The 26,127-nt window shown below is 38.9% G+C and overlaps 1 protein-coding gene across 1 annotated transcript in view; it reads right to left on the reverse strand.

Moving 5' to 3' along the window:
* The window catches only part of CSRNP3 (cysteine and serine rich nuclear protein 3), a gene marked incomplete at its 3' end in the record, with an annotated part of 86,525 nt that extends 61,301 nt beyond the window's left edge, over positions 1-25,224 (reverse strand). Inside the window, exons 1-2 of the mRNA XM_082313256.1 lie at positions 25,156-25,224; positions 10,810-10,980 (exon numbers count right to left, since the gene is read on the reverse strand). Of these exons, the coding sequence (XP_082169382.1) occupies positions 10,810-10,957 (148 nt within the window). The 5' untranslated portion in view covers positions 10,958-10,980; positions 25,156-25,224. The remainder of the gene's footprint in view (positions 1-10,809; positions 10,981-25,155) is intronic.
* Between the last annotated feature and the right edge of the window lie 903 nt (positions 25,225-26,127).

Here is a 26,127-nt window from a genome sequence, read left to right on the forward strand (position 1 = left end):
TAAATAGTAGTGTAATAATGAAATGGTATCTCTGCCCCAAGATTCTTGTGTCCATTCCACACTAATCACTCAAAACTAATAATACTACTTGAGTAAAACAATGTGTAAAAGATGATAAACAGTAGTAGAAATCAATAGGTGGGCTTCATTAAAAAAAAAAAAAAAAATCACAGAAACTTTACCACTTTTTCCTAAAATGTAGGTCATCTACAGTTTCCATAGTAACCACTGCTGAACTATAGCTCTACAGATGACCACGGCCTATGGCTGCTTTCTTTGCTAGCAGGTGATGTATAAATACAGCCATGCCTCAGTTAAAGTAAGAGCAAGCTAAAGAAGTGCTTGGAATCGCCATTAGTTTACTTCCAAACATAACTCCTGCTTTAACATTTTCAAAAGTATCCCCTAATATCCTTGTGTAGCTGAACTACTCAGCTAACCATTTGGAAACACACAGAAAACTAGTTCTCAGTACTAAAAATGGACTCTCTGTCTGCATCTCAAGCCTGGAGTCTCCAAAATGGAGACAAATCAACTTTACAAGAAGTTGCAAATAAGAAAAATATTTATACAGAGCAACCCACCAAACATCAGTAATCCAGCAGTTCAGAAAGCACTCACATTAGGTTAAGCTGTCTTTGATAAGCACACAGCAAATTCTGCGATGGTGTATTCAGTACATTCATTGCAAGTGGGAGTTAATGGGTTGGCATATTATTATTTTGCACACAAGCACACAGCGAAACCCAGTCATGTAACAACGCTGGAGCCACAGATAACAACAGTTAAAGCCTCACTTGGGAGGAAGTGGTATAGTCTTCAGTCAGTCTGATGGTGAAAATCCCTTTCTCACCACTATTACTCAGGGGCATACATAGTTGATGATGAATTCATTAAAATACAAAAGACTCCACATTACAAAAAGACTCTAATTGGCTTTGATAGTGAACTGGCAAATAACAGGACAAGTCAATGTCCTTGACAACTGCTAACTGGTTTTCCCCTTTAGAACACAGTCATTTCGCTACTATGTGAGTTCAGACTAAACCAGCTACTTATCTATTTTTTTTTTTTACAGGTATTACAAAAACTCTGAAATATAAGCTTCGAGGTCTGGATGCTACCCACACGCCTTAATGCTATCAGTGCTACAAATACATTGTGGTAGGGTAGCATCAGTATTGACAAACGCAATCAAAACACCAAAAATGCTACATATTTAGTGAACAGATGATAATCAGTAGCGTTGAATAGCATCAATGAAGAATCATATCCCCTCACTTGCTTTAAACTCTTGCAAGCTCAAAACCACTGGTAGATGAACACAAGACACCACAGCAAGATTGCTGGGAAGCCAAGCGGACAAGCTGTCGTGGAACAGAGAAAGTTTGAGAAAGCTGTCTGGTTTCCATCAGAGCTTTAGCAAAAAATCAAATACTCCATGTAACTGTTTTTACTTCACTGAATTAGCAAATTCCAAAGAAATAATAGTTTGTGTATATTCTCCTAACCAGAGCTGCTGAAAATGTCACCATGGTATTTGGGGAGGATTGATACTCGGTTTCCTTATATTTCTGTAAGGATCAGGATCTTCAATACACTTCATGCTTGGTGCACACCAGTGGACTGCCATGAGCACAGGAACATCTCAGCAAACAGCAAGACTATAATACATGTGGAAGATAAAGCTGATCTACAGAGGAAGAAGAAAGTAAGAAGCCAATACAGCCTCCAGAAGGCAGAATACTTGTCTTTTTCCCTAATGTTTCAAAGTTCTTTAAGTTTTTGCTCACAGGTCAGTAATTTCCACGGATCCGTTTCTCCCTACAGTTCTCTATATGCTTGCTGCCTTGTAAGACTGTAAATTATTTGAGGAAGTCTGTATTTTCTGTATGCAGATACAGGCCTTCATCTTAAGCAGGTCCAAGTCTAGGCCCAATAGGGCCAGAGAGCCCTAGTACAATACCAATGACATAATAAAAATCAGAATATAAAACTCTTGATCACTGAAGGCTGATAATACTGAAAACACAGATAAGAAGATGCAGTTGCATCTTTCTTGTAAGCATTAGAAAAGAGTTTCATCAAGAAGTACCAAGAAAAGATAAAACTCGTAAGTTCATCCTTGTTAATTCTGCTTTGCAAGCACAACTGCTAGTCTATTAAAAAAACAAAAAACAACAAACAAAAAACCCCAACAAACCAAAACAAAACACACACACACACACACACACAAAACCCCACACAGAAGGCTGTTCCCAGCTCATTGCTAGAGACTTAAGATCTCTTACAGCATGGTCACACAAACAACAGATTTGGAAGCTGTATCAATGGATAGGGAAAAAACCTTTGAGCGAGAACAAGCCACTGGATGGAAGGAACCTCTAAAAGAAGATCCACTACCAGTAGAACCTGCACCTTTATGTTGCTGTCCTCCTGGTGTTAACTCCCCTCTGTCGTGCCTACTGCTAAATCAATTGCTTGTGTGAGCAAAGAAGAGCAGAGCAGCATTCAGCGAGGAGAAAACACTACCCAATGGCTCATGTACCGAGGGTGGTACATACTGAAATGAGTTATAAAGTTTATAGTAATGGACAGGAAGACAATATAATTTATTAAAAGCACTAATTCTAACTTGGTTTTAAATTTCAAAACATCTTTAAAGCCATCTTTAAAGACTGGTAGCAAAAAGCTATAGACCAGTATAAAACGCAGAATATGTACTAAATGTATGAAACAAAACATGGCACTAGATAAGAAGAGAGGATATTACAAGAGTCTTTCTGAAGCTTCATTTGCTTTCTAAGAGCACATAAAGCAAATTCAAAGAAAGCTGCTGAAGAGCCTTTGGGACTCTCACTAGGAATAAAAGTTAGTGTTAGGATAGAGCAGTCTTGAGAAAGCAAGCATGAAGAAAATTTTTCACACAAAAATGAAGCTATTATAAGTTATCAACTGGTAACAGAAAAATCCATTTTTCCTTCCTTTATGATTTGATTCATCAATGATTTCCCTACAGAAGCTAACATAATGGTATCAGGCCACCCACAGCTTTCACTGGTATCCAAATGTTGTCATAATGTTTCTTCATGTCTGAAGAGCAGGCCAGCAACTTTTAGTACCCAAGACATCTAAGGTTTTTACACTTAGAAATACATTTTTAAACTCTGATATTATTTGCCAAAGACCATGGACAAGCCTTCACTAAATTAAAGCCCATCTACATCCCAACCTTATGGCTTCTCCAGAAAAGGATGTTGGGTAAGACTAGTTCAAATCCAAGCTAGCTGAAAAGAACTTCTGAAAGGATTTTAAAGACTTTGGGCTTAGGTAAATTCCTCTTTATCAAGAAAGCCATGGTCATCATGATTTTGTGTTTCTAAAATTGCCTGCACGTCACAGGTGAGAAAAAAGAAACTTCACATTCTATGTCTATAAATTAGACTGTAAAGTTATTAAAATTATTTTGCATATTGTAATGGCATCTAAAGACATCAACTGCTATAAAATGTCTAAAACTAGTGGCTAAGACTCAACTTGGTATACTACTCCAATTGTGAATCTAATTTTTATTCTGCATCACAAATCAAAGACAAAATCCAACCATCCTGTTTAATTTTTAGCAAATCTCACAGACAAGAGCCGATCAGCAAATATCATTTCACGCATCGTGTTAGTGTCATTCTGAACTGGGGATCCCAGATTTGCCTGCAAAAGATGGTTCCAGACCTGCTGACTACGGACCAGGATTTATACATCCGCTCTTAGTGCAAGGTGCTTTTCTCTAACTAATAAACGCAGAACAGATCCGGAAGCGCTATAGAATCCTAATCAACATTTCCCAGTAATTTTCTAATGTGTTTTTGAAATATGTTCCACACACATCAATGTAGTGAAAGAGGATGAGTCACTTTCACTGACTAAGAATTTGCAAACTGCTGGAGCAGTAAATTCCTTTGATCTTGATAAGCTGGCTCATTCTCATTCTGTTCATTAGCCCTCCCTCTTTTCCCAGTTATGAGCCAGCCAATCTGTAGCCCGTTCTGCAAACTGACATATTTACCAAGTAAAATCTGTTACCACTGCTTTCTTGCTCTTACTGAAAAACACCCTGATGCTTGTCAAGCTCCTCTTGTCTCAGGGAGCTTCCTTCTCTCTTTTCCTTCATACATGACATGGTCAACAAGCCGTCTTCCCACCCTCATCAGCTCTTTATTAGCTCCTCTCTATTTCCCCAGTAACCACTAATTGTTCACCTGTGCATTCTGACCCCACTCTCTCATAATCCAGCAAGTCATGTTCTTGTTCCTCCTTTTTTTTTTTTTTGACTCCCACCTGATGAAATTCCATCCTTAGTTCCCAAGTACCATTTTGCTGACGACCTGCAAAAATTGCCACAGAATCTCAGAAAACAACCTGGTGTGTTGCTGTGAGCCATGTCTTGATAAGTACATTTCTTTAAGGGTTAACATGGGAATGTAAATATCTATGTGATTTGGAAAATAAGAATGTCTTAAACTGTAAGTATAAATTATCATTAATTTTCCAGAAAGTTATTTGGCAACCGTAATAGGGCTATTTTCTCATCTGTTCTATCTGAAAAATTAGTGTATGTGGAGTCTGCCACAAACAGGTATCTACACTTAGGCAGCAATTCAATTACAATACTGATTAGCAAAAAGCATCTTGATGTTTTCACTCTACTCCTTTGATGGAAAAATACTGTACAGTCCAAAAAAAAAAAAAAATCTTTTAGCACTTTATTCTTTACCAATCAAAAATCACGGTTGTCATAGAAACTGTAAAAACTGAAGTCAGTCATGACATAACAACAGGATAATAGAAAATGTCTGCTGGCTCAGGTTTTCATGCTGGAAACGCTTCAGTGAATTTAACTAGGGAGTCAAGCAGTTCCCCAAATCTAACAAAGAATCTTATAACAACAGGTATGACTATTGTTTTTAATAATCCGGCCAGAGTCTGCAAAGTAATAGTATTTATTACTCCTGCTACATTAACAGCAGACAGACTCTTCCCAGAACATTCAGCACAAGCCTCTGCTTAAGGGGACTGAATTTCTTTGATTACACGTCTGAGATACCCTGGAGGGACTTTTGGTCAGTGTTCTCAGCATTCCCGAGACCCCATTTTTGGCATTTCAAACTGAGGCAAATCACTTTAAAAAAAAAAAATCTATATTGCCGTTAGTTTCTGTCTCTTACATATGCCGTTCAGAAAAAGAATTACAATCTGCAGGCCTCTGCTCCAACCCAAGGTGGTCCAGCTCCATGCCAAACATTATTTCAGGTTCTTTCCCTACAATGTGAAACTCAATAAAATAAAACTCTACTCTTGACTAACAAAGGCTACGAGAGCCTCTCGCTCTCCATCTCCCAGGGCCAAATCCGAGACCAACTCCACACTCCAGAGTTCTTCCTGCCTCTTACTGGAACCACTTGACAGTTCATAATTACGGACTGACAGGACTGGCTTACTGCAACCATTTGCCCTTTAAGCAGACACCATCCTGCTGATAAGAAAATAAACATAATATACAGGAATATTGTTGGGCTGGCCTCACTGCGGGTGAGCAAACTGAGTAGCTTAACCATGAATAATATGAAAAGCAGCAATGTGGAAGTATTCAGATCTTTAAAAAAAAAAAAAAAAAAAAGAAATCTCAGAAGCCCTGAATTGAGTTTTATGGAAACATTTAAGCAACTTTTTTTTGTTTTCAGCTAGTTTCCTTAAGATATATTTTCACTCCGTAGCTTTAATTTATTCTTTCAAATAAGTAGGTACACATATTCTGAATAGAGAGCAAATGGGTCCTGGTGTTCCCTATGCTTTCCCAGAATTATCTTAAATATAAAACTGTTTTATCGTGATTGTATCTAACAGTTTCCAGACCTGTTAAAAACTTCACTGACACTACCACCCCCACTCCCCACCTTACTTAAGAATGACATTTCACAGCAGGGGTGAGCATAGTTGGTCTGTAACATGCTTCAGCAATTCACAGAAGGTTAGCTGACATAAATTAGAGAAACTTTCCAGTTGCACCTGAGAAGTTTGGGCCAGCACAAATTCACCTGTCAAGTTCCCTAACCATGAGTTTAGAAAAAAGTTCTGATTTAAAACAAAGTGAAATCCTGATTCCAGTAAAATGATTAGCAAACAATCCAGAAGTAGAAATAGTAAACTTTCTTCAAGAAAAAGAAACAACCACAAATCACCTCTCCTCAACAAGAATGGCATGAATTAATTTGTTTTCTGCATATATCGTGCAGGCTGCTTCTTAGAAAACAAGTGCCTGATTCACACAGATCCCTAAACCGTAGGGTGAGAGAGACAAATTTATTTCTTCAGTTACCATGACTGAGACCCTAGTCAACAACACGTATAAAACCCTGTAGCTTCTCAGTCTTAAGTTCTGTGGCATTCTGGCACAAGCTTTACATTTAAAATATCACTCAACATTTCTGTATGCCATTACCACATTTGCTGTACTTGTACATATGTATGTACACAATACATATATATGCTTTTTCAAATTACATATATTACACACATATATAATTATGCTTTTGTCAAGCTATAAATATATGCACACGTGTACACATGCACACAGACCTTTTTTTTTTTTTTTTTTAATTAAAAAAGGCACATTCATTTCCACAGATGCCATTGAGGAAATGAAAAGCAATATAATGTTACCGTAATCATTTAACTGATTTGGATATGCCCAATTTTTATTTTTTAATAAAACATGGTATCACAGGAAAAAAATATAAATATTAATGTAAAATTTTAAGTATTAATAATTAACAACAGTCTTAATCTACATGCAGCTTATAAAATACTGTTATAATATTACATTCCACTATCACAAAGAATTACTGTGTACTGACGGGGATTACAGGAGCTCATGGCATAATAGAGGATTTTTAGATTGCTGTTGTGTGTCTCAGCAGTCTCTTGGAGAAGCAATGAATCTGCTCATGTATTGATAAAGAAGAGTGAGAATAATTTATATGAATCTTTTTAGATTTTTCTGAACAGCAGAGTGGCTTTGGGCACACAGTAGGAGCCCAGACTTCAGGGAACATGTATACAGAATAAACACATTACTGCATAAAGTGGGCTGAGGAAAGAATTTGACACTGATCTCAGATGAGGCTAGAGCAAACATGTCTTACATATTCTAAAAGCCTGCTGTTATGCTATAACATATGCTAGTGAGGACACAGTTGTCTGCAGCAGCAAGGCATGTGTTCTTGTTTTGCCCCATATTCAAACATCACACAACCCAATCCTGCAACTTTCTCACACAAATAATCTTTATTTGCAAATATTCTTATTGATTTCCATTTTCTATCTAGAGATTTTGGACTGTTAATAAATTTGTCATTTGGTTTTTGCAGAAGCTGATAACCAATAGAAAATAATAACAAAGGACAGGAATCTGCAAACCACTACTGCCAGTATCTGATTGAAAAGAAATGAGTTCTGATACAAAATATGCAATACCAGATCCTCTAAGTAGTAATCTGTTGCAGTAATCACTCCAATAAACCCATTCTCCCCAGTAAAACATAAAAGTATACTTCCAAAAAAACAGTGGGTGCTAGTAAAATTGGAAAAATAAAACTGTTATATAGGAATTGCCTAATTTTCTTTGAGGTAACAAACAGGAAAACAGCCAGAAGTTCCTCAGCTAATTTACACAAAATATTACATAGGTCTGATTCTTCACCACCCTATATAAACACCACTGTAAAAAGAGGTAGATATTTTGACGCTGCTAAATTGTACAAGATTCAACTATGGAGAGCCAAGCTCCTTAAATTCAATCTTCATTGTTTATTTCTGCTTTACGAAAACACTTGAACTGGTTTATTTACTTTGTGATTTATAAAGTCTGCTGTTGTAGCAGTCAAGGATGTTTTGGGTTTTCCACAAAAATCTTACAAGTACTTACCTAGACTGAGCTGCATTAAAAAAGCACTGCCATTGCCTACAGAAACATGAGCAAATAGTTTGTGGCTTTGTCAAGAATGAAACAATGTAAGTGAGATAAAAAAACAACCAACCAACCAAAAAAAAAAAAACAAACCAAAAGACACATAAAAATGGAAAACAAGTGAAAGCTAAGCAAAATAAATGTATCTGCATCATGCCCCGAAGCCTATTCAGTAGACAAAAGCACTGGCACGCTGCCAAGTGGAAGAAATTCCAGGCTGAAAATCCCATTGCTAAATTTGGAGAGTTCAAGTTCAAGAGCCAACAGCAAAAGCCTCCAACACAATCAAACCAGAGTAATGAGTTGGGGAGGGGACATCTCACATCTACCTGTCTCTCAAATCATCCCAGTCTTTGTTCCTCCCACTAGCACTCTAAATTCAGCAAGGAGCCTACAGAAAACCTGGGCTTTTCAAAACCACTCAGTACTGGCTGCCATCTGCACTCACAGAGGTGAGGCAGCAAAACTGGAAGTACCAAATCAGAACATGGGATGCACACACACGTTTGGCAGCAGAAAGTGGCAAATAGATCCCAGAGGTAGCAGACACTTGAGCTAGTAAATTGATGAAGCAAAACACAGTTCCCTGCAGACTTATCAGAACAGGCCCAAAAGCAGTATAGTCGAGGATTCACAGCACTGGTCAAACTGCTGGACATATGCTTGCTGCTAGCACTCTCTGCTTACTAGTGAACCTGGTTCTGGCACAAGAACAAGCAGTGCTACTTCGGCTCTCTTAATCTCTGATGCACACAAGCCATAAAACCACAAAATAATTCAGGTTGGAAAGGACTTCAGCAGGTCTGTAGTCCAACCTCCTGCTCAAAGCAAGGTCAACTAAGATATCGGACCAGGCTGCTCACAGCTTTAGCCAGTCAGGTCTTGAGAACCTGCAGGGACAGAGACTACACAGCCTCCCTGGGCAACCTGTTCCAGTGCCCGGCTGTCCTCGTGGTGAAAAGTTTCTCCTTACATTCAGCCAGAACATCTCTCATTTCAATCTACATCCATTGTCTCTCACCCTCCCATCACAGACCACTGGGAAGAGCCTGCCTACATTCTGCATAAGCTCCTCATAGGTACTGCACGGCTTCTGCTGGGTCCCCTCACAGCCTACATACCCTTCTCCAGGCTGAACCGTGTCAGGTCCCCCAGCCTCTCCTCACAGGGTGAATGTTCCAGCCCCCTCCTGACCTCGGTGACCCTCTGCTGAACTTGCTCCACTTTATCAATGTCTTTCTTGCACTGGGGGGCCAAGCCTGGACACAATATTCTAGGCACAGTCTAATGAGCGCTGAGCTGAGGAGAATAGTCACTTGCCTCGCTCTGCTAGCTGTGCTTCTGTTCATGCAGCCCAGGCGGCCGTTGCCCGTCTTGGCTGCCAGGGCACACTGCTGGCTCACCTTCATCTTGCCGCCTGTCTGCCAAGGCCTCAGTGCCTTTTCTGCAGAGCTGCTCCCCAGCCGGTCAGCTCCCAGCCTGTATCATTGCCGGGGGTCTTCCTTCCCAGGTACACAACTCTGCATTTGTCTTTGCCGAATTTTCTGTGTCTCCTGTCAGCCCATTCCTCCAGCCTGCCTAGGTCCCTCTGAATGGCAGCTTTTCCCTTAAGGGCATCAACTATTCCCCTCAATGTGGTTCTCTGCAAACTTGATGCAAATCACTCTGTTACCTCCTTCAGGTGATCGATAAAGATGTTAAGCAGGACAGGTTTCAGGACAGTCTCCTGTGGTGCCTCCTCGAGGCAGAGTACAACCCCTTCACCACCACCCTCAGCTGAACATCTAAGTCCTCAAGTGTGCTTTTGAAAAGTCCACTTAAAGAGAAAGTGGTACAGAAGTGTCCTTTTACCCAAAGGAGCTTTATTTCCTTTTCAGATAAGGAACTACGCTAACCCTACTGCCAGCTGTAATTAACAAATAGCTCTAGCCTAGCTTTATTAGACAGACAATTAAAAAAAAAAAAAAAAAAAAGGAGACACCCTTCTAGCTGCTACATATGAATTGTCAGATAAAGTCCAGATCACTTACTGCTACTCATTTACACACGTTTACCGCAGATATGAGGCTTTATGTAGATTCCACAAATTATGTGAGTTTAGTAACTGGTAACCTCAACCCGAGAAGTCAAAAGAAAAATATGCTGTAAATTAACTATTCATGTTCAGCTGGTTGGAACAAGAAAAGGATTTCTGTTCTTCAAGTGTCTCATGGAGACATCAAATACGAATCTAACATCTTCTCAGGAATAATTACACATTTCTTCCTCTGTTTACTCCTGTAATGCATGGAAGAAAAGGACTGAGGGTTGTGTGGTTGCATTGGCTTAGGTGGCAGGATGAATGATCAGAGAGATCAGCTATTCTGACACAGATCGTGTAGGCTACTCTCAACTCTGAACAGAGTCAAGCAGAAGCACTGGCCCTCAAGCTTTGTTACTGCCGATTTTCCTTCTTCCCCCAAATCATCACCCAAAATGGAAGATGTTCTCCTATATACTTAAAACGTTTCACACTATCTAGATGTAAATGATGTAGTATAAAAGTGGAGTTTCCGCTGAAACTCACTCTGACATACGAATTTTTACATAAAAAACAACTACCAGAGGAAATAGTTCTTTTTCAAAAAAAGTACTTCCTCACAGCGTCAACATTTAAATGTAATAAAACAGAAAAATGCTCAAAATAAAAGCAGATGGCCTACACTGTATTTCTTCCAAGTAAAATGAACCTTTCTTAGCTTGTGTAAAAAGGAGCATCATGCCTTACACACCACTTTAGTACTTACGAGTAAAATGATTAGAAGTGGATGGATGGACATTACTTCCACTGTCAGCACTTTCACTGCTAGAAATGTCATCATCCGATTCCCACACACAGGAACAAGGTGAGGAGCCATCAACTTCTTCAAACTTCCTCTTTAAAATTCCACTCATCGCTGCAATGCTGTCACATGCACCTGTAACAGGAACAGAGGCAATGAGGCACTGAAACACCTGCCTGCTGTCCAGGTCTTCAAATTTATTTATCATGGAGGCGTTCATATATCAATCGGGTACTACTACCTGTAGCTAAACGGCTCCTTACCAAGAGTATTAAACTTTTCCAGGAAGGAGTCAAAAATACTTATCATCAGTATATTCATCATCTCGTTGACTTTCTTACGGGCAGTCTTTTCTTCTTAAGACAGAAGGTAAATGCTACCTGTAATCTACCAGTGCAGAAAAATTCTATTACCAATTTCATGCATAAAAAATTATAAATATTTCAGTTATGCAGCAAACTTGGGCCAAGAATAAAGTATATATAATCCAATATAATTCAGGAGAAACACACCTTTATACAACACTTAAAAACTTACTTGGCACCAAGAAACATTACATGACGAAAATCAGCGTTCGCTAATAAATATAGTTCAGAAAGAAAATGTTCTCTCTTTTCATTTATTTTAAAGGTCTGATTTATGTACTACTCAGTACTCTCAAATGCCCACATTCTCAATTAGATTTGAAAGCATAAGATACTTAGCATCTTTTCAGGCCAGGTCCTGCAGACACAGTTCTGGCTCATTTTGTCATTTTAATTTATGCAGAAGTTTCTTGCAGAGCTTTTGTGAAATTTAGATATGAGTACTAGCACACATGTAGACTATTTCCATGCACACAAGTATCAAAAAATGTATCCTTATGAACTTGGCTTCCTAATAACACTGCCCAACAAAGCCAGAGTCACGTTGAACATTCCTTATTGTTTCCCTTTCATATGTAACAGCTGATCATCTTATCTCCATTTATGGAACACCAAGCAGAAAAAGATCAAAATATTTTTAAAGCAATTCCTACATCATTTTAATGCATCTGACAGGCTGAAACAATTTTTTCCTCTATCTTTAATTAAAAAGAGATCTTAATGTTTACTGTCACCATCGTTACTGATTACATCCTACTGAAGACTGAAAATTAATTCTAAGATCTTAATTTAAAAGTTACAGATAATATCTACTCTCTGACTACACTGATCAGTGGAATGTTGCTGTAAATAGCTGGGGAAAAAAGGCTGCTGTTTGATGTTTTCAAGCGTACAGTATCAAAAATTCTCATTCTTCTGAATACCACTTGCCTCCAGCTTGTTAAGCTGCCAATTCAATTCATTTTATAACAAAGTTGATTTCCTCCACTAAGTTTCATTCTACCTTTATGGATATGTCTAATTTAGAGAAAAGATTTCAGATAGATGTGGAATCGTGACATAATGCTAAGAACAGATGCTGCATATGATGATCTTCAGCACCAAACTTGTTTGTATGCAGAGCACGCTAAAAATTAAATAACGAATATATTATGTTTTAATACTGTCAGTCACACAGACAGCTTTAAATGCATATGCCTGTCAATGTTCTCAGCTTGTTTTACTATTTATGAAAAAACTGTTTTCCTGAAAGGGATTTCTTTAAGCTAAAGACATGACTTAAACATAACGTGCTTAGATCTCAACTTTTGCCCTTTTGTCCAAAAATGAATTACTATAAACTGCAAAGAAAGCATTGTATTTTTATTATGAGGACAAGGAAAGGAGCATTTAGCATCAATTTGTAATAACCTTTGCAAAAAAATGTAAGAATACATGAAATTGTTAAGCATCAACCTTTAATAAAATCACATTTACCAGAGAGAGAAAGAGAGAGAGAAAAAAGAACACGCGCACACACACACTGAAAACCCACAATAGTAGAGAGAGGCAGAACCCCCCAAAAAACAGGTTCAGAAACAACTGCTCTGAACTGTCCCCCACGTCCTCACTGTATCTTTTGCCAACCACCTTTTCCATTGCCTCCTGCAGTGCTTACAGCACTGAAATTGTGAAATCACCATTATTTCCATGGCAACAGCCTGCAATATCAAAACCACAGGATTATAGCTTGACTGCAGAAGAGGGTAAAGAAGCAGCTGGAGTGTGAGAAAGAAAATGCTTACACTCAAACATCTCAGTGAAGAGAGTGAGAAACGGGCTGACAAAGAGTTTGTCATACAAGTGAGACCTAGGTCAAATCCACATCGAAGCCCATTGAAATTGTGGCTACAGGGGTCATGAAGTTCCAGGTCCAAAGAACCTCAGTCATAACTGCATTGCAAGGCAAACCTAATAGCCACAACCATCACTAGTGTGCAGACTGTCAGAGAGCAAGAACTAATTTCATAGCCTGAGATGATTTCCAGACAAAAGCCCTTATGTCAGACATTGTCTTCTGCAAGTATAACACACAGCGACTAGATAACTAACATGCATCTTGCACATCAGTAAAGTCGTTGCAGATAGTGAGAGTCTCAATAGCCAGAACTGTTTACAGCTAGTAGCAGAAACAAATATTTTTCACACCAAAGGGTTTTAAATTTGTTTGCATTTAGCATAGCCTACATTTGCACCAAGTGTCACAACCTGGTAGCAGCGAAGCCATTTCATTAAGAAGATTTATGTAATGATCCATAACAAATGATTCCCGGGATCCTTGGAAGCAGCATGCAGCTTAGCTCTATACCCAGCTAGCCGATCAAGACAAGCCAGGAGGTATCGGAATACTGCAGAACCTATCACCACAACACAAAGAAGGTATAGCTATCCATTATATATATTTAGTATCATTGTTGCCCAATTTTTGTTCTGAATCTCTTCCAGGAAGATTATCAAGAAGGTTGTTTGACAAAGTAGTCGTCATAAATTTTAGGTGTTGCCACTTGCCTGAGATCTGTTGATTCTAGTCTCTCTACTATCAAGTCTCCCCAGGAAAACACGACACAGGGGAAAGGAGACACTTCCATTACTCAAGAGCTTGACTATCACAGAGATAGATTAAAGAGTATCTAAAACTGTTTGTACAGACGATGTACCAGCAGGAGATCCCTTTAGAATAACATCTGTATAAACAGCTGCCGCTCCATAAGCCAATATTCTTCAGAAAGAGGCACATCTGCACAGTAGTACATGAGGCATGTTCTATCTGATACATTTAACTCACACCTTGTTTACATAGGCATCCTGTAGTACCCGACTGAGATCCACATCTCCAGGAGCTAGGAGATAATAAGCATGGTGACACACAACCCAATACTGTTTATGAAAGCATTATTTTGCACTCTCTGTTGATGATGTGATACATCCCAGTGGAAGACAGAGACCAACAGGAAAAAGCAACAGTCAGACTTCTAACAGCAATGAGGCCATGAAGTCTGCATATCTCTACAGCTGCCCTAAGTCCAGAACCAGGGAACCAGGCCAGGGAACAAACTGAATTGTCAGGTTTTTTTCCTGCACCATAGCTATGACTGAATCAGTAATTTCAGATTTTGGGGAATCAAACTGAAGCAACCACAGTCACAAAGAAATCCAAATCCAACCTCATCTGAACTGAAGACTCTACAGGTTTAGGAGACAAGGCACCAAAGACTTACACAAGTCAAATTTTCAATACATGAGTGGAAAGCAAAACTATAAATAAACCTCATATCTGATAACAGGAATCATAAGGGTAATATAACTACACGGTGGTACAATTTTGATAACAAAGAAGTCACTTCTGGCATGCAAGACAGTACATCATTTAAGACGGGAATAACCTCAAACACACGGAAGTACTATAGCAATATGTATATTCTGAAGAAAAATGAGCAAATGTGCGTATTTCTGCATAGAATCCAGTACACAAAAGTCCATGACTGACTATAGGAACCAAACAATATCACGCGACTAAGAAAAATGAACACACAGAGCGGTAAGTCAGTATTCTTGGACTTCCAGTAGGACACCAATGAGGTCCAGCCTTCAGAGGCAAGCTCTGAAAAACAACCACCAGCTACAGTTCGAGAACTGCTACATCAAACTGCCAGTTTAGGTGAGAAAGGGAGAAAGTTGGCTTGAAAATTCATTTAGAAACAAACCTTTCTGGATAATTATTAAATAGCTGTCTAGCAGCTAAGATTGATTTGGAGCAGCATCCTGCTGATTCACACAACTGCGTAACAAGCAGGCACTGGAAGCTTTCCTGTTTGTTGATGTATCCTTCACAACAAAAAATCCCCGCACAGCGATGTGATACATCATCCTCTGCCACGCTCCTCACCATGCTAATGTGGCATTAATCCACAGCAAAGCAAAACAAAGTTGCAACAGAGGGGACAGTATTAAAGCAAGGAAGATCAGCTACACGCGTTGTTGTGAGCTCCAGGTCAAACGCCAATTGCCTGACACAGTTAAGGATTCTTCAAGGAAATGGCAACTTGCCACAGCAGAAGCAGATGATGGATGTGGGCTGGGAGAAGGATATATCTTTCTTAAACACCCCCCCATCCATTTTTCTTCCTTTCTTTCCTAGTTTTCCTCCACCCTGAAGAAACTACTGCCACAAAGAGATCATTTAACCAGTTCTCTAGCTGCAGGTAGGCTGACTGGCGAAGCAAGTCCTCAAAGCTCCATAGCAACCAGCTTTGCCTTGCTACGATGCCAGATAATTGGCAGGCACCACACATTTTAAAAGTTCAGAGGCAACATGTTATTACTAGAAGACAAAAATCCCATGTAAATGCGGGGGATATATTTAAAACAGTCACAATACTACCTGGAACCTACAAAATAAAATAATGTAAAAGCCTGGCTGCATTGATTTTCTCTTGTACCTGAAAAGGCTGGAAATTTTAGAAAACCATGGTAACAATCTCATTGCAGCAGTCCTTTAGAAAGCAGGTATCTCCAAATCCCAGTGAAAAGCCCCAACAGAGAGGTGTTAGAATTACTGTGTGAGTGGAAGGGAGGGGTGACCATGCTTTACCTGTGCTCCCAGGAGAAGCTTCTTCTCCATAACATACACTGCCAGACTTGCTCTACAAAACTTAACTTGTGGTTGCCATACCCTCAGTGTTTCACTGACACCCATGGACAGAAAAAAGTAAAACAACAAAATAATCCACAAAACAAAAGCACCAGGACCAGACTGGATAGGCACTATAGGGAGAGGCAAAAGCATTTCTCCTAACTTGCACATCAGCTATTGCTTTGAAATGTGCTAAAAGACACTAATAAAAGAGACAACAAGCTGCAATATGGAAATAGGGAATTGACAAAAATCTTGTGCAGGGACAAAGACAAATTGAAAGACATTTTCATCCTGGTCAAAATCTTCAAATACATGATAGTTTTTGCAAAATTCAGCACTACAGTATACAGCTCATACAACATCACATGGGAAATTGAACAGGTATGGAACACGCCTGTGAAGACATAAACATCAAGTATGTACCCTCTGCAGTAAGCATAACAAACCAGATATGAAATAATAAAATAGGACCCTGCCTCAGATTATATATCCTCATTATTTAGAGCAAAGCCTCACTATAGGAACCAGTTATTGACTAAAGCTCAGGAAAAACAAGAGAAAAAGTCCAAGAACACACTGCCATTTAGAGGAAAACAAAATCTAATTAATTGCTTCTTTCATTCATTTATGAAACCTTATTTTGTAATAATTCCTTCTTGAGAGCTGATCACATACCATGATAAAATCTACCTGGATAAAAATTCTTATCTGAAAATCAAAACAAAAAGGCAGGCATCAAACAAAGACTCGACCTATGAATCACACTGCATTTTGCCTTGTCTCAAATGTAGCAACTGAAAGTACAGAAAAATTTAGACAAAGTCTGTAGTAGCAATACAGATTTGCTTCCAAACAAAAAACACCTCTATGCAAATGACTGCAAACTGAACAGGAGGATGCAGAAAACAGATGTTACACATAAAACATTACTGCAAAGTACTCATCACAAACAACTCCCACCCACTGGCCAGTCAGCGTGTACTATAACATGCTAGGGAGACTTGGCAAATAATTTCACAGTTAAATCATGAATATTGATGCTCACAAGCAGAGATGTTTGAATTATTTGTTGTGATTAATATTCTTTTTGAATTTAGGTCTTTTTCTTAGCTTGCAAACAAAGCTTGACTTTTTTTAAAGACATTTTTCTTACCTGCTGAATAAATGTCAGCAGCAGAGACGGTTGTGAACTAATCAAGGTGTTTGCTTGGTTCCACATATTGCACTTAATTATTTTGCTCTTTGTGTAACTAACAGTTTTAAATGGGGGGAGGGGTGGGAAGAGTCAAACCCAAAAGCATCTACAGTGACAACATCACTCACACAAAGAATATCATTTGCTTGTGAAAATGACTATTCATGTAAAGGACGGCATTAACGCAGACAAAAATCCATTTGCATAAATGCTTGCAAACAGTGAACAACAGAGGTACATGAACATGAATCAAACAGCTGTTCAGAATTCAAATTAATGTTTGCAATACATGTTTTGCTGTATTTGGCAGCTCTAATCACAAGTACCAGTTGCCAGAGGTAGGCTCTGATAGTTTCACAACTACAATCTGCAAAAATTAAAAACACATAGCAAGCTAATTCCACTTAAGAGACTGCTCTGTATAGGCACGGGGAATACCATTAGTATAATCTTACTCATAAATTTGTGCTTACAGCAGTGGTCAAGTTACACAGACATAAACTAGGAAAAGTCTTTCTCTGCTTGTTTGCTTCAGTCTAGCTAAATCCATAGCACTAAGTAAATCCTGCAAGATAAGGCAGCGCAATTCAACCTGGGGAATCTGTTCTGACATTGCAAGCCAAATCCTGCCAAGTCTGCTCTTTGCAGGGTTTCTATACCATCACTTTACAGCACTCCTGATTTCACACTTGAGTACGAATCCACTAATCTTCTAGACTGCCTACATATTGTTGTACACTCTAACACACACCAACTAGCTCCACTGGCAATGAATTTAGAATGCAGAAAAGACGTTGGCATATGCTCACCTCCTGTCTCTACACGCAGTACAGATGCAATGGTGGTAGATACGGCTCCCTTAGTCCTCCAGAAGCATCTCATAAGGTCCTACATGCATCAAGCATGTAAATATCCCCCTCTCCATCATCCAACATGAAACTCTCACATACAGCAGCAATGAAACGGCCTTCTGATGCCTAAGTTCAATTCTTAGCTACATCAACTGATGTCAACAGTTAAATGAAACGCTTGTATAATTCAGCCAACAGAAGAAAATTCAAGGCTAGTTCTCCTAAGTCTTCTCTCAGCATGCTCCCCAGAGAGCAAAATGAGATGAGTAAGAGGCAATGATAATTCAACCAGGCATCCAGGAGTTTAGCATTCAGGTCTCCAATGACAAAGGCACAACCTAGTAGAAGGGGATTCAGAGGCATTCAGCGAGAGGGCTTTCCTGTCAAGATGAGATTTGCCCACACAAGCTGTTTAGTTTGAGCTTGTGTTCATTTGTTCATTTGAGCTTGTTTCATTTGTAACGCTTTTCTAAGCTTGCTGCAGCAAGAACTGCTTCTCCAAGAGTGAAAGATGCATAAATGACACTGAGTCCTACAGGCAAACAAGAGATTCAGGAGAAAGTCATGCTGAAGCTGGGTCACAAACTCAGGTTCATAATGCCTAAACTCCATCTAAGTCATCTAGAACACTTCTAGCTGGGCCTGTCATGTAGCCCTTTCCAAAGTCTTCAGGTAACACTGCTGAAGACCTGAAATTGGCCACTTCTCTTCTAGGTTTTAAGCTTTGATGATAAAATTTCATCAATTAAAATCTCTTCACCCAAAATCTCTGTGGAAGATTTTCTATTGCTTCTGTTTGAAGAAAAAAAAAAATACAGTGCAATGTATTTGGCCTCCACTACAGACAGAAGTATCTGTATCCCAGAAGAAATTTTTAAGTTTGCATGTGGGCTCCCAGAAAAGACTTACTACATTTTAGACTGTATTACAGGATTGCTTGCAGCAGAGCTCTGGCCAGGAGATGTCACAAGTATTAAAATTGAAATGTGAAAACAGATAAACGCTGCCACCAGTCCTACTGACTTCTACAGATACACAGCCTGTTAGAGAAGAGTGAGCATCCAGGTGATGGGAAGAACTGGTCCATCTGCTATATGGGAGACAGCATACTAACAACACATCCTTATTGCACCTCTCTGCAAAAGGACAGAGAATGTTTGGCTTGCTTAGCCCCACCCCAGCAACTGAAGTGAGGTTCTGAGACTGGCAGCAGTGTTTTCAGCATGTTTTTGGCACAGCAGCTTTGCACTATGTTGCTCCCAGCTACAAGAATGGCAGTAGGGTCCAGCTCTGTAGTGGAGATTGGAAATGCCATCAACTTACAGAGTGCTGGAAATAAGTGGTCTTTAATATAAATTTTGCCCAGATTAGCCTAGGTAGTAATATTAATTGGCATACTGCAGCCTGTCTTTGTACTGTTTCAGTACTGATCTTCCACACTGTTCCTTCATGGACATCAACCTTGTGCACTGCCTGCAGAGGAACTGCACAACACGGTAGGATATCATGTATATCTCAGTATGTTCCAGCCAAAGCACAGCAAAGCACAGTCAAGACCGGTAGATGCCAAAGGGGCCTTCACACCTGTACAGCCCTGATACATTCTACTCAGCTCCCTGTTGCATGCTATTTAACACACAGCCTGGCTGCTCCTTCACCACTGCCATCAAAGCCAGCACAGAGGATGAATTCTACAGCTCTCCCCTTCTGCCCCATGATGTCTGCATCTCAACGCAGGGTTAGCCATTCTCTCCTCTGAAATCTGTAGTGTTTAACAGAGTTTCAAAAAACAAAAACCACCAAGAAAAAAAAACCACAAAACACCAAAAAAAACCCAAAACCAGAACATCTGAACTCCAAGAAGTACAATATGAACTTGTGACACAAAAGCGTACTGGAACATACTTGCAAAAGTAACTCTGAACTAGGTTTTCCTCTTTTATCTGAAAAGACAGGCGCAAACACTTCCAGCTTAACCGGTTATGTATGGAGGGGCGTGTGCGTGTGTCTGACAGGGGATAGGGGGGTGTACATGCAAATTTTAGATAACAAAGGACCAAATCCTTCATACCTTGCTCTTGCCATAATTATTGACAATAATGGTACTATCTATATGTGACAAGATTAAAAATGTCTGATCTTAGGAGATTAGAAACAAGACGAATGGATAGTTTGGGGTTTTTTTTGGAGAGTGACAACTGTGTTAAGATAGTCTGTCTTCACCTACGTAGTCTGATATTAGCTGTATAGCACAGAACTCTCTTCAGGCACGAACAAATAATGCTGAAAATGCTAGAAAAACCTAGCCTGGCAGAAACCTCAGCTCATCTGCCTGCAACTTGTTATAAAAAACAAAACAAAAAAGCCGTACTTTCTCCATGTTATCATCACTATATTCCACAACCTAGACATAATGACAGGCAATGTGCAACAAACTTTTTCATTACTACTTTCAGCAGATGAGAACTTCTGCTTTTATATCCAAAAATCAAAGGATTCATGTCATGTCAAATTGGCACAACTTGACTACCACTGTAAAATACAGAGATGCTACTTCCAGCAACTTATCCTACCTTTACTTCCTCAAACAATGTTTAGATTTACTTATTTTCTCCATGGGATCTTAAATTACATACAACAGGAAAGGGGTCTTTAAAATTAAAGCAACCCAGGTTTGTTCATCTTAATACAAAACAAATTATTCTCAATAAGAAGGCCTGCTATGATTAAATTTTATTGTCCTCACAGAAAAGTTTCTATAATCCATTTAATAATCTTATTAATATGTTAATAGTCTCTTATAGAATGAAAGATACCAGATCCTTTCCTGTTACTCATTTCAATTAATCAAAACCAAGTATTCAACTTTTAATTTAAATGACCTTTGTTATTTGTACTGTCAGCTAAAAATGGATTTTAGTATTAATTTGCAGAGGATTAATTATTTATATGTGTAACAATACCTTGTAATATTTTAATGTTGCCTTTGAGACACTGCAGAACAGGAAAAATGCCTCATTCAATAATGGAAAATTAATCGGCAATTTTGATCTATGCTACAACAACTCACATATATACCAACAAAATAAAAGAATAAACCAGGTATATTTAGCCTACCATGCTGCACTGAGGAAATCCAGTTGGCAGCCAGTCAAGAGTGGTGTTGCCCAGGGCTCAGTACTGGGGCCAGGCCTGTTCCAATATCTTTATCAATGACCTGGACGAGGGGATCGAGTGCACCCTCAGTAAGTTTGCAGATGACACCAAGTTGGGCAGGAGTGTTGATCTGCTGGAGGGCAGGAAGGCCCTGCAGAGGGACCTGGACAGGCTGGATCTTTGGGCCAAGGCCAACTGTATGAGATTCAACAAGGCTCAGTGCCGAGTCCTGCACTTGAGTCACAACAACCCCATGCAACCACTACAGGCTTGGGGAGGAGTGGCTGGAGAGCTGCCTGATGGAAAAGGACCTGGGGGTGTTGGTTGACAGCTGGCTGAACATGAGCCAGAGGTGTGCCCAGGTGGCCAAGAAGGCCAATGGCATCCTGGCTTGTGTCAGGAATAGTGTGGCCAGCAGGACCAGGGAGGTGATAGTGCCCCTGTACTCGGCACTGGTGAGGCCACACCTTGAGTACTGTGTTCAGTTTTGGGCCCCTCCCTACAAGAAGGACATCGAGGTGCTGGAGCGTGTCCAGAGGAGGGCAACAAAGCTGGTGAAGGGTCTAGAGCACAAGTCTTATGAGGAGTGGCTGAGGGAACTGGGGTTGTTTAGTTTGGAGAAGAGGAGGCTGAGGGGAGACCTTATTGCTCTCTACAACTGCCTGAAAGGAGGTTGTAGCGAGGTGGGGGTCGGTCTCTTCTCCCAAGTAACAAGCGATAAGATGAGAGGAAACGGCCTCAAGCTGCACCAGGGGAAGTTTAGGTTGGATATTGGGAAAATTCCTTCATCAAAAGGGTTGTCAAGCATTGGAACAGGCTGCCCAGGGAAGTGGTTGAGTCCCCACCCCTGGAGGTATTTAGATGATGTGTAGATGTGGTGCTTAGGGACGTGGTTTAGTAGTGGACTTGGCAGTGCTAGGTTAACAGTTCAACTTGATGACCTTAAATGTCTTTTCCAACCTAAATGATTCTATAAAATGTTTGTCATTTTTTCTGTTCTCTGGGCACAAGCAGGAAGCCATCCAACAGAAATGGAGAGATCAAAAAAACAGAAGTATTATTTTTCAGATATACTGAATACCAGATAACAACAAAAGAAGTTGTGATATGTGGAGGGTATAAATAGTAAAGAAAAAAAGTAGTGGCTACACTTTCTTAATCAAAAAGAATTAATTCTTTAAAGGATGATATTTCTTAGTAATGCTAAGTAATGCAATGCTATTTCTTGCTTACAACAAGTTCTTCAGTAATTTAGGGTTTGGCTTTTGTTTAAGGTAATTTAATATTTGACTTAGAATGGTTTGTGTGATATTTAAAATCACCTACACATACAACTGCTAAGCAAGCGTTCACTAAAGATTCTGCAACAAATAAAAAGACCACCTTTTATTTACAAATTGTTAACTTACAAAGGCAGGGCTTAAGCATACTCTTCCTAACATTGACTTCACCAGGAATAAGCCTGTATCCTCAAATATGACACAGCACATACCCGCACCACCACCACGAACTTTTTTTTCCAACTTTCTACCTGCTTTCAAACTCTTCAGCTATCCTACCTCCCACTCACATGCTCCCTTCTCAGTAGGGTCTGCAAGCAAGGCTAATGAGCTTATCTCATTTCCACCGAGCTGGTGAGTGCTGGCAGCAGCTGATAGGGAATACTGGACAGAAAATGCAAATCTGGAGTTCACGTAGAATACCTGCATCATTAGGGAACGTGACAACACAGTAGTTTTATTCAGTATCTTTCATGCTGTCACTATTAAGCGGTAGATATTTTTAGCCACCAAAAGCCAAATCCATCTGCAGCAGCGGCGTTTCCAAGGAGACAGAATAATTTAAATACATGTGGAACTAGATCTCTGTTTTCATCAACTCCTCTCTGTTACTGGAGCTGCTTTGAGTCAGATTTCTCATTTGAGGGGGAAAAAGAGAAGTGATTGGAATACATAGATTTGAGATTGTAATTTAACAGTTGTGCTTATGCTTCCAGATAGATAACCATTCCCTACAAACAACAAATGTTAGCATGCAACTCATCTATTTTTCAGTCAGTATTATTTACCAGTGTTCACATTCCAGTATAAAAAAAGATACAGTTTGTCAGTCTTTTAGAATAATTTTGTGAATCGATGACATTTGCTGTAAGTTATTAATTTTTTTGATTGATTGCTTGTTTAGCAAACATATCAGGCTCCATTCTCTGAAGAAACAGCTAGGAGAAACTCTAGATGCTTGCAGCTGGTAAGGTGGATAAATAAGTGGACAGAGGACACAGCTTCTTCTAGTCCTCTTTAGTACTCAGTAAGAGTTTTGTTGACCTTGTCCAGTTTTTCTTTAATAACATCACTTTTTAATAATTTTGGGTCTGCTCTAAGGGCATTCACTCTCAGTAAATACAGCAAAAATGGATAAACGCGTTCACGGATTTTAATCTCTGAAATCTGTTAAAACTGAATTACTGTATTTTAGCTTTTATAAATATATTTTATGACTATATACTCTCAAACCAAGCAGGAAGCTTCTAATCTTTTCCTTTATTTCAGTGCTGTATAAATGGACTGTGACAACTAAATAATCCCATTATTATATTTTCAATGCAGTACAAAGATGAACAATTAACTAATTAAAAACTATTTGTTCACAAATAACATTCCCAGTTTTTCTGTCGATGCATTCATTTAGAATACAGCATTCAAAAGACATGGACAAGTGTCATGAGAATTAACAACTGCTTTACATTATTTTAAAAAGGAACCTCCTCCATAACACACATATACTGATAATTGCTTATAGATTAGATATTTCTTAATAATATATTATAATTAACTTCAAGAAATTCCAGAAAAAAAGGTCACATTAGAAATTTATAGCAGTTACTTAATTATCTTAAAGCAGCTACTGCAGGTACTCGAGAGATTAAATACACCAAATACACAGTTATCTAAAACAAATTATTTCCCACCATAGTGCTATTTCCATCACTAATGTGAAGTAATGCAAATGTCTGATTGCTCTTTTTTCAAAAAAAAAAAAAAAAAAATCACACCTATATATTGGCAACAATTTGTAATCACAATTAATTTATTTCAATGACTATTTCTGCTTCAAACCAGAAAAACGGCATCCTGTGGTATAACAATTATATGCTACAGATAAAACGTAGAAATAAGTCAATAGAGAGCTGACACGTTGAAATCCTGGCCCCAGTGAGGCCAATATCAAAATCTCCAATTCTTTCAGTGGGGCCGGGACTTCTGCCTGTAGTCCTATATCCTCAAATAATGTGGCTTGATAAACAAATCTATTTTCTGTTTTTCTATTTTCTACTTGCCATCCCCAGTGCCTGTGAACTAACAGCCGCTGATAACACATAAGCTCAGCAGAACGGGTTCCATACAAGCTATTTCAACAGTTTATTAAAACTGGTACGTAAATCTTGTAGCACCCACAGCAGTTATCTGTCTTGTACACGTAATTTAATTATATGCATCATGTTTTTTCTTTATGATAAAGATAACTTTATTACTGAATTCTAAAGCACATTCATTCCAAACCTAAAAATAATGCAAAAATCCACAAAACCCCTTTAAGAGTTGTTCTGAGGAGCCATTCTTACTGTATGTTCAACGCTAAATAAAACACATATGGTTTTAAAAGCAGTTCATTTTTAAGTCCTTTTCCTATCCGAACTCAAAGAAAACATTTTTAGATCTTCCAGCACTATTTTCCTGCTGGTAGCACATGCTGTATTTTCAACAGCAAGTATTTCCATCACACAAAAGACGTCTCTTCCTACAGCTTACTGAACAACTTCAGCATCAATGAGATACAATGTCACATGAGAAAGTTGTCAGCATCAGGCATGCCTATGATTTCACTGTCTATGGATCTCACATTGGTTGAAACCTCCTGGGCAGGAGAAATAACAACCTGAAAAGCTGCTTCAAAGTCATTAACGAGGAACAAACAATAAGATGCTTGCATGTGCATTTTTTATACCCAGGAAATGTTGTGGCAAGGATCAAAAACAGCTATTCAGAACAGGAATTTTTCCACCCTTACCTGTAAATTGGGTTTCTGTGTTTCAGCTCCGTCAGTGCAGACTGAAAGGTTTACTCCTCCTTTTTCCATCCATCAGACAGCAGTCATCCAATAACTGAAGTCATCCTGGCATCCTCTGGAACATGCTCTCTCCCTTATTTCCCATTCCCCACCCCCATCTGCATGCTAGCAAAACGGGAAAACAGCAAGAAGAAAACAAAACCAAAAAGCACATCTAAAAAACAGCTTTAATGAGCTACTTAGTAATCAGTGAGGATGCTCTGTACTGGAAGGTAATGACAAAATTTAAAGACAAAAAAATAAGTGTCTCTATTAATAACCTTCAGCTCCACTAGAGAGTAGCAATTCTCCCTTTTAGTTTCTTTCAGTGAAGAGTGCTGCTGTGTATTTAAGAAATTTTGTGATTATCACAATAACAGTGGTGCTTTTATAGAAAGCAAGAATCTGAAATTGCAATGCAAATTAGGATAATTCAGAGATAGATGCTAGTAATTTCCAACTAAATACATTTTCTTTCTGTTTGAAGCAGTATTTATAAAATACCTGAAAAAGAATAACTACTAGATACGTCTTCTTGAAGTTCTACCTGTATAAAGCTCTACCTGTATAATTGGTGCGTGTGCATTTATTTTACTGTATTTATAATACAGTAGCCAAAACCCAATGTGCTGTGTGAACTTTGTCCACACAAAACTTTCTACCTAAATAGGAATTCAAATGCAAAAAATGACTACATGAACAATTTTCAATCCGTGCGTGTCAAATATACAATTACATCTATCTGTAGCCTCTTAAATCTAGTTGAAAAAATGTTTTCTAAGATCAGGGAATTTTTGTTTTCTATATATCCATATAAATCAGGTATCAGCTCAGCTAAAGACAACAGCATCAGATTTATTTTATGACAGTTTAATTAAAACTACAATCAAAATCAAGAATGAGTCTTCAGTCTTAGCTAAGGTAACGTTTACT

The sequence above is a fragment of the Platalea leucorodia genome, assembly GCF_965183815.1.
Source record: "Platalea leucorodia genome assembly, chromosome: 5".
Lineage (NCBI taxonomy): Eukaryota > Metazoa > Chordata > Aves > Pelecaniformes > Threskiornithidae > Platalea > Platalea leucorodia.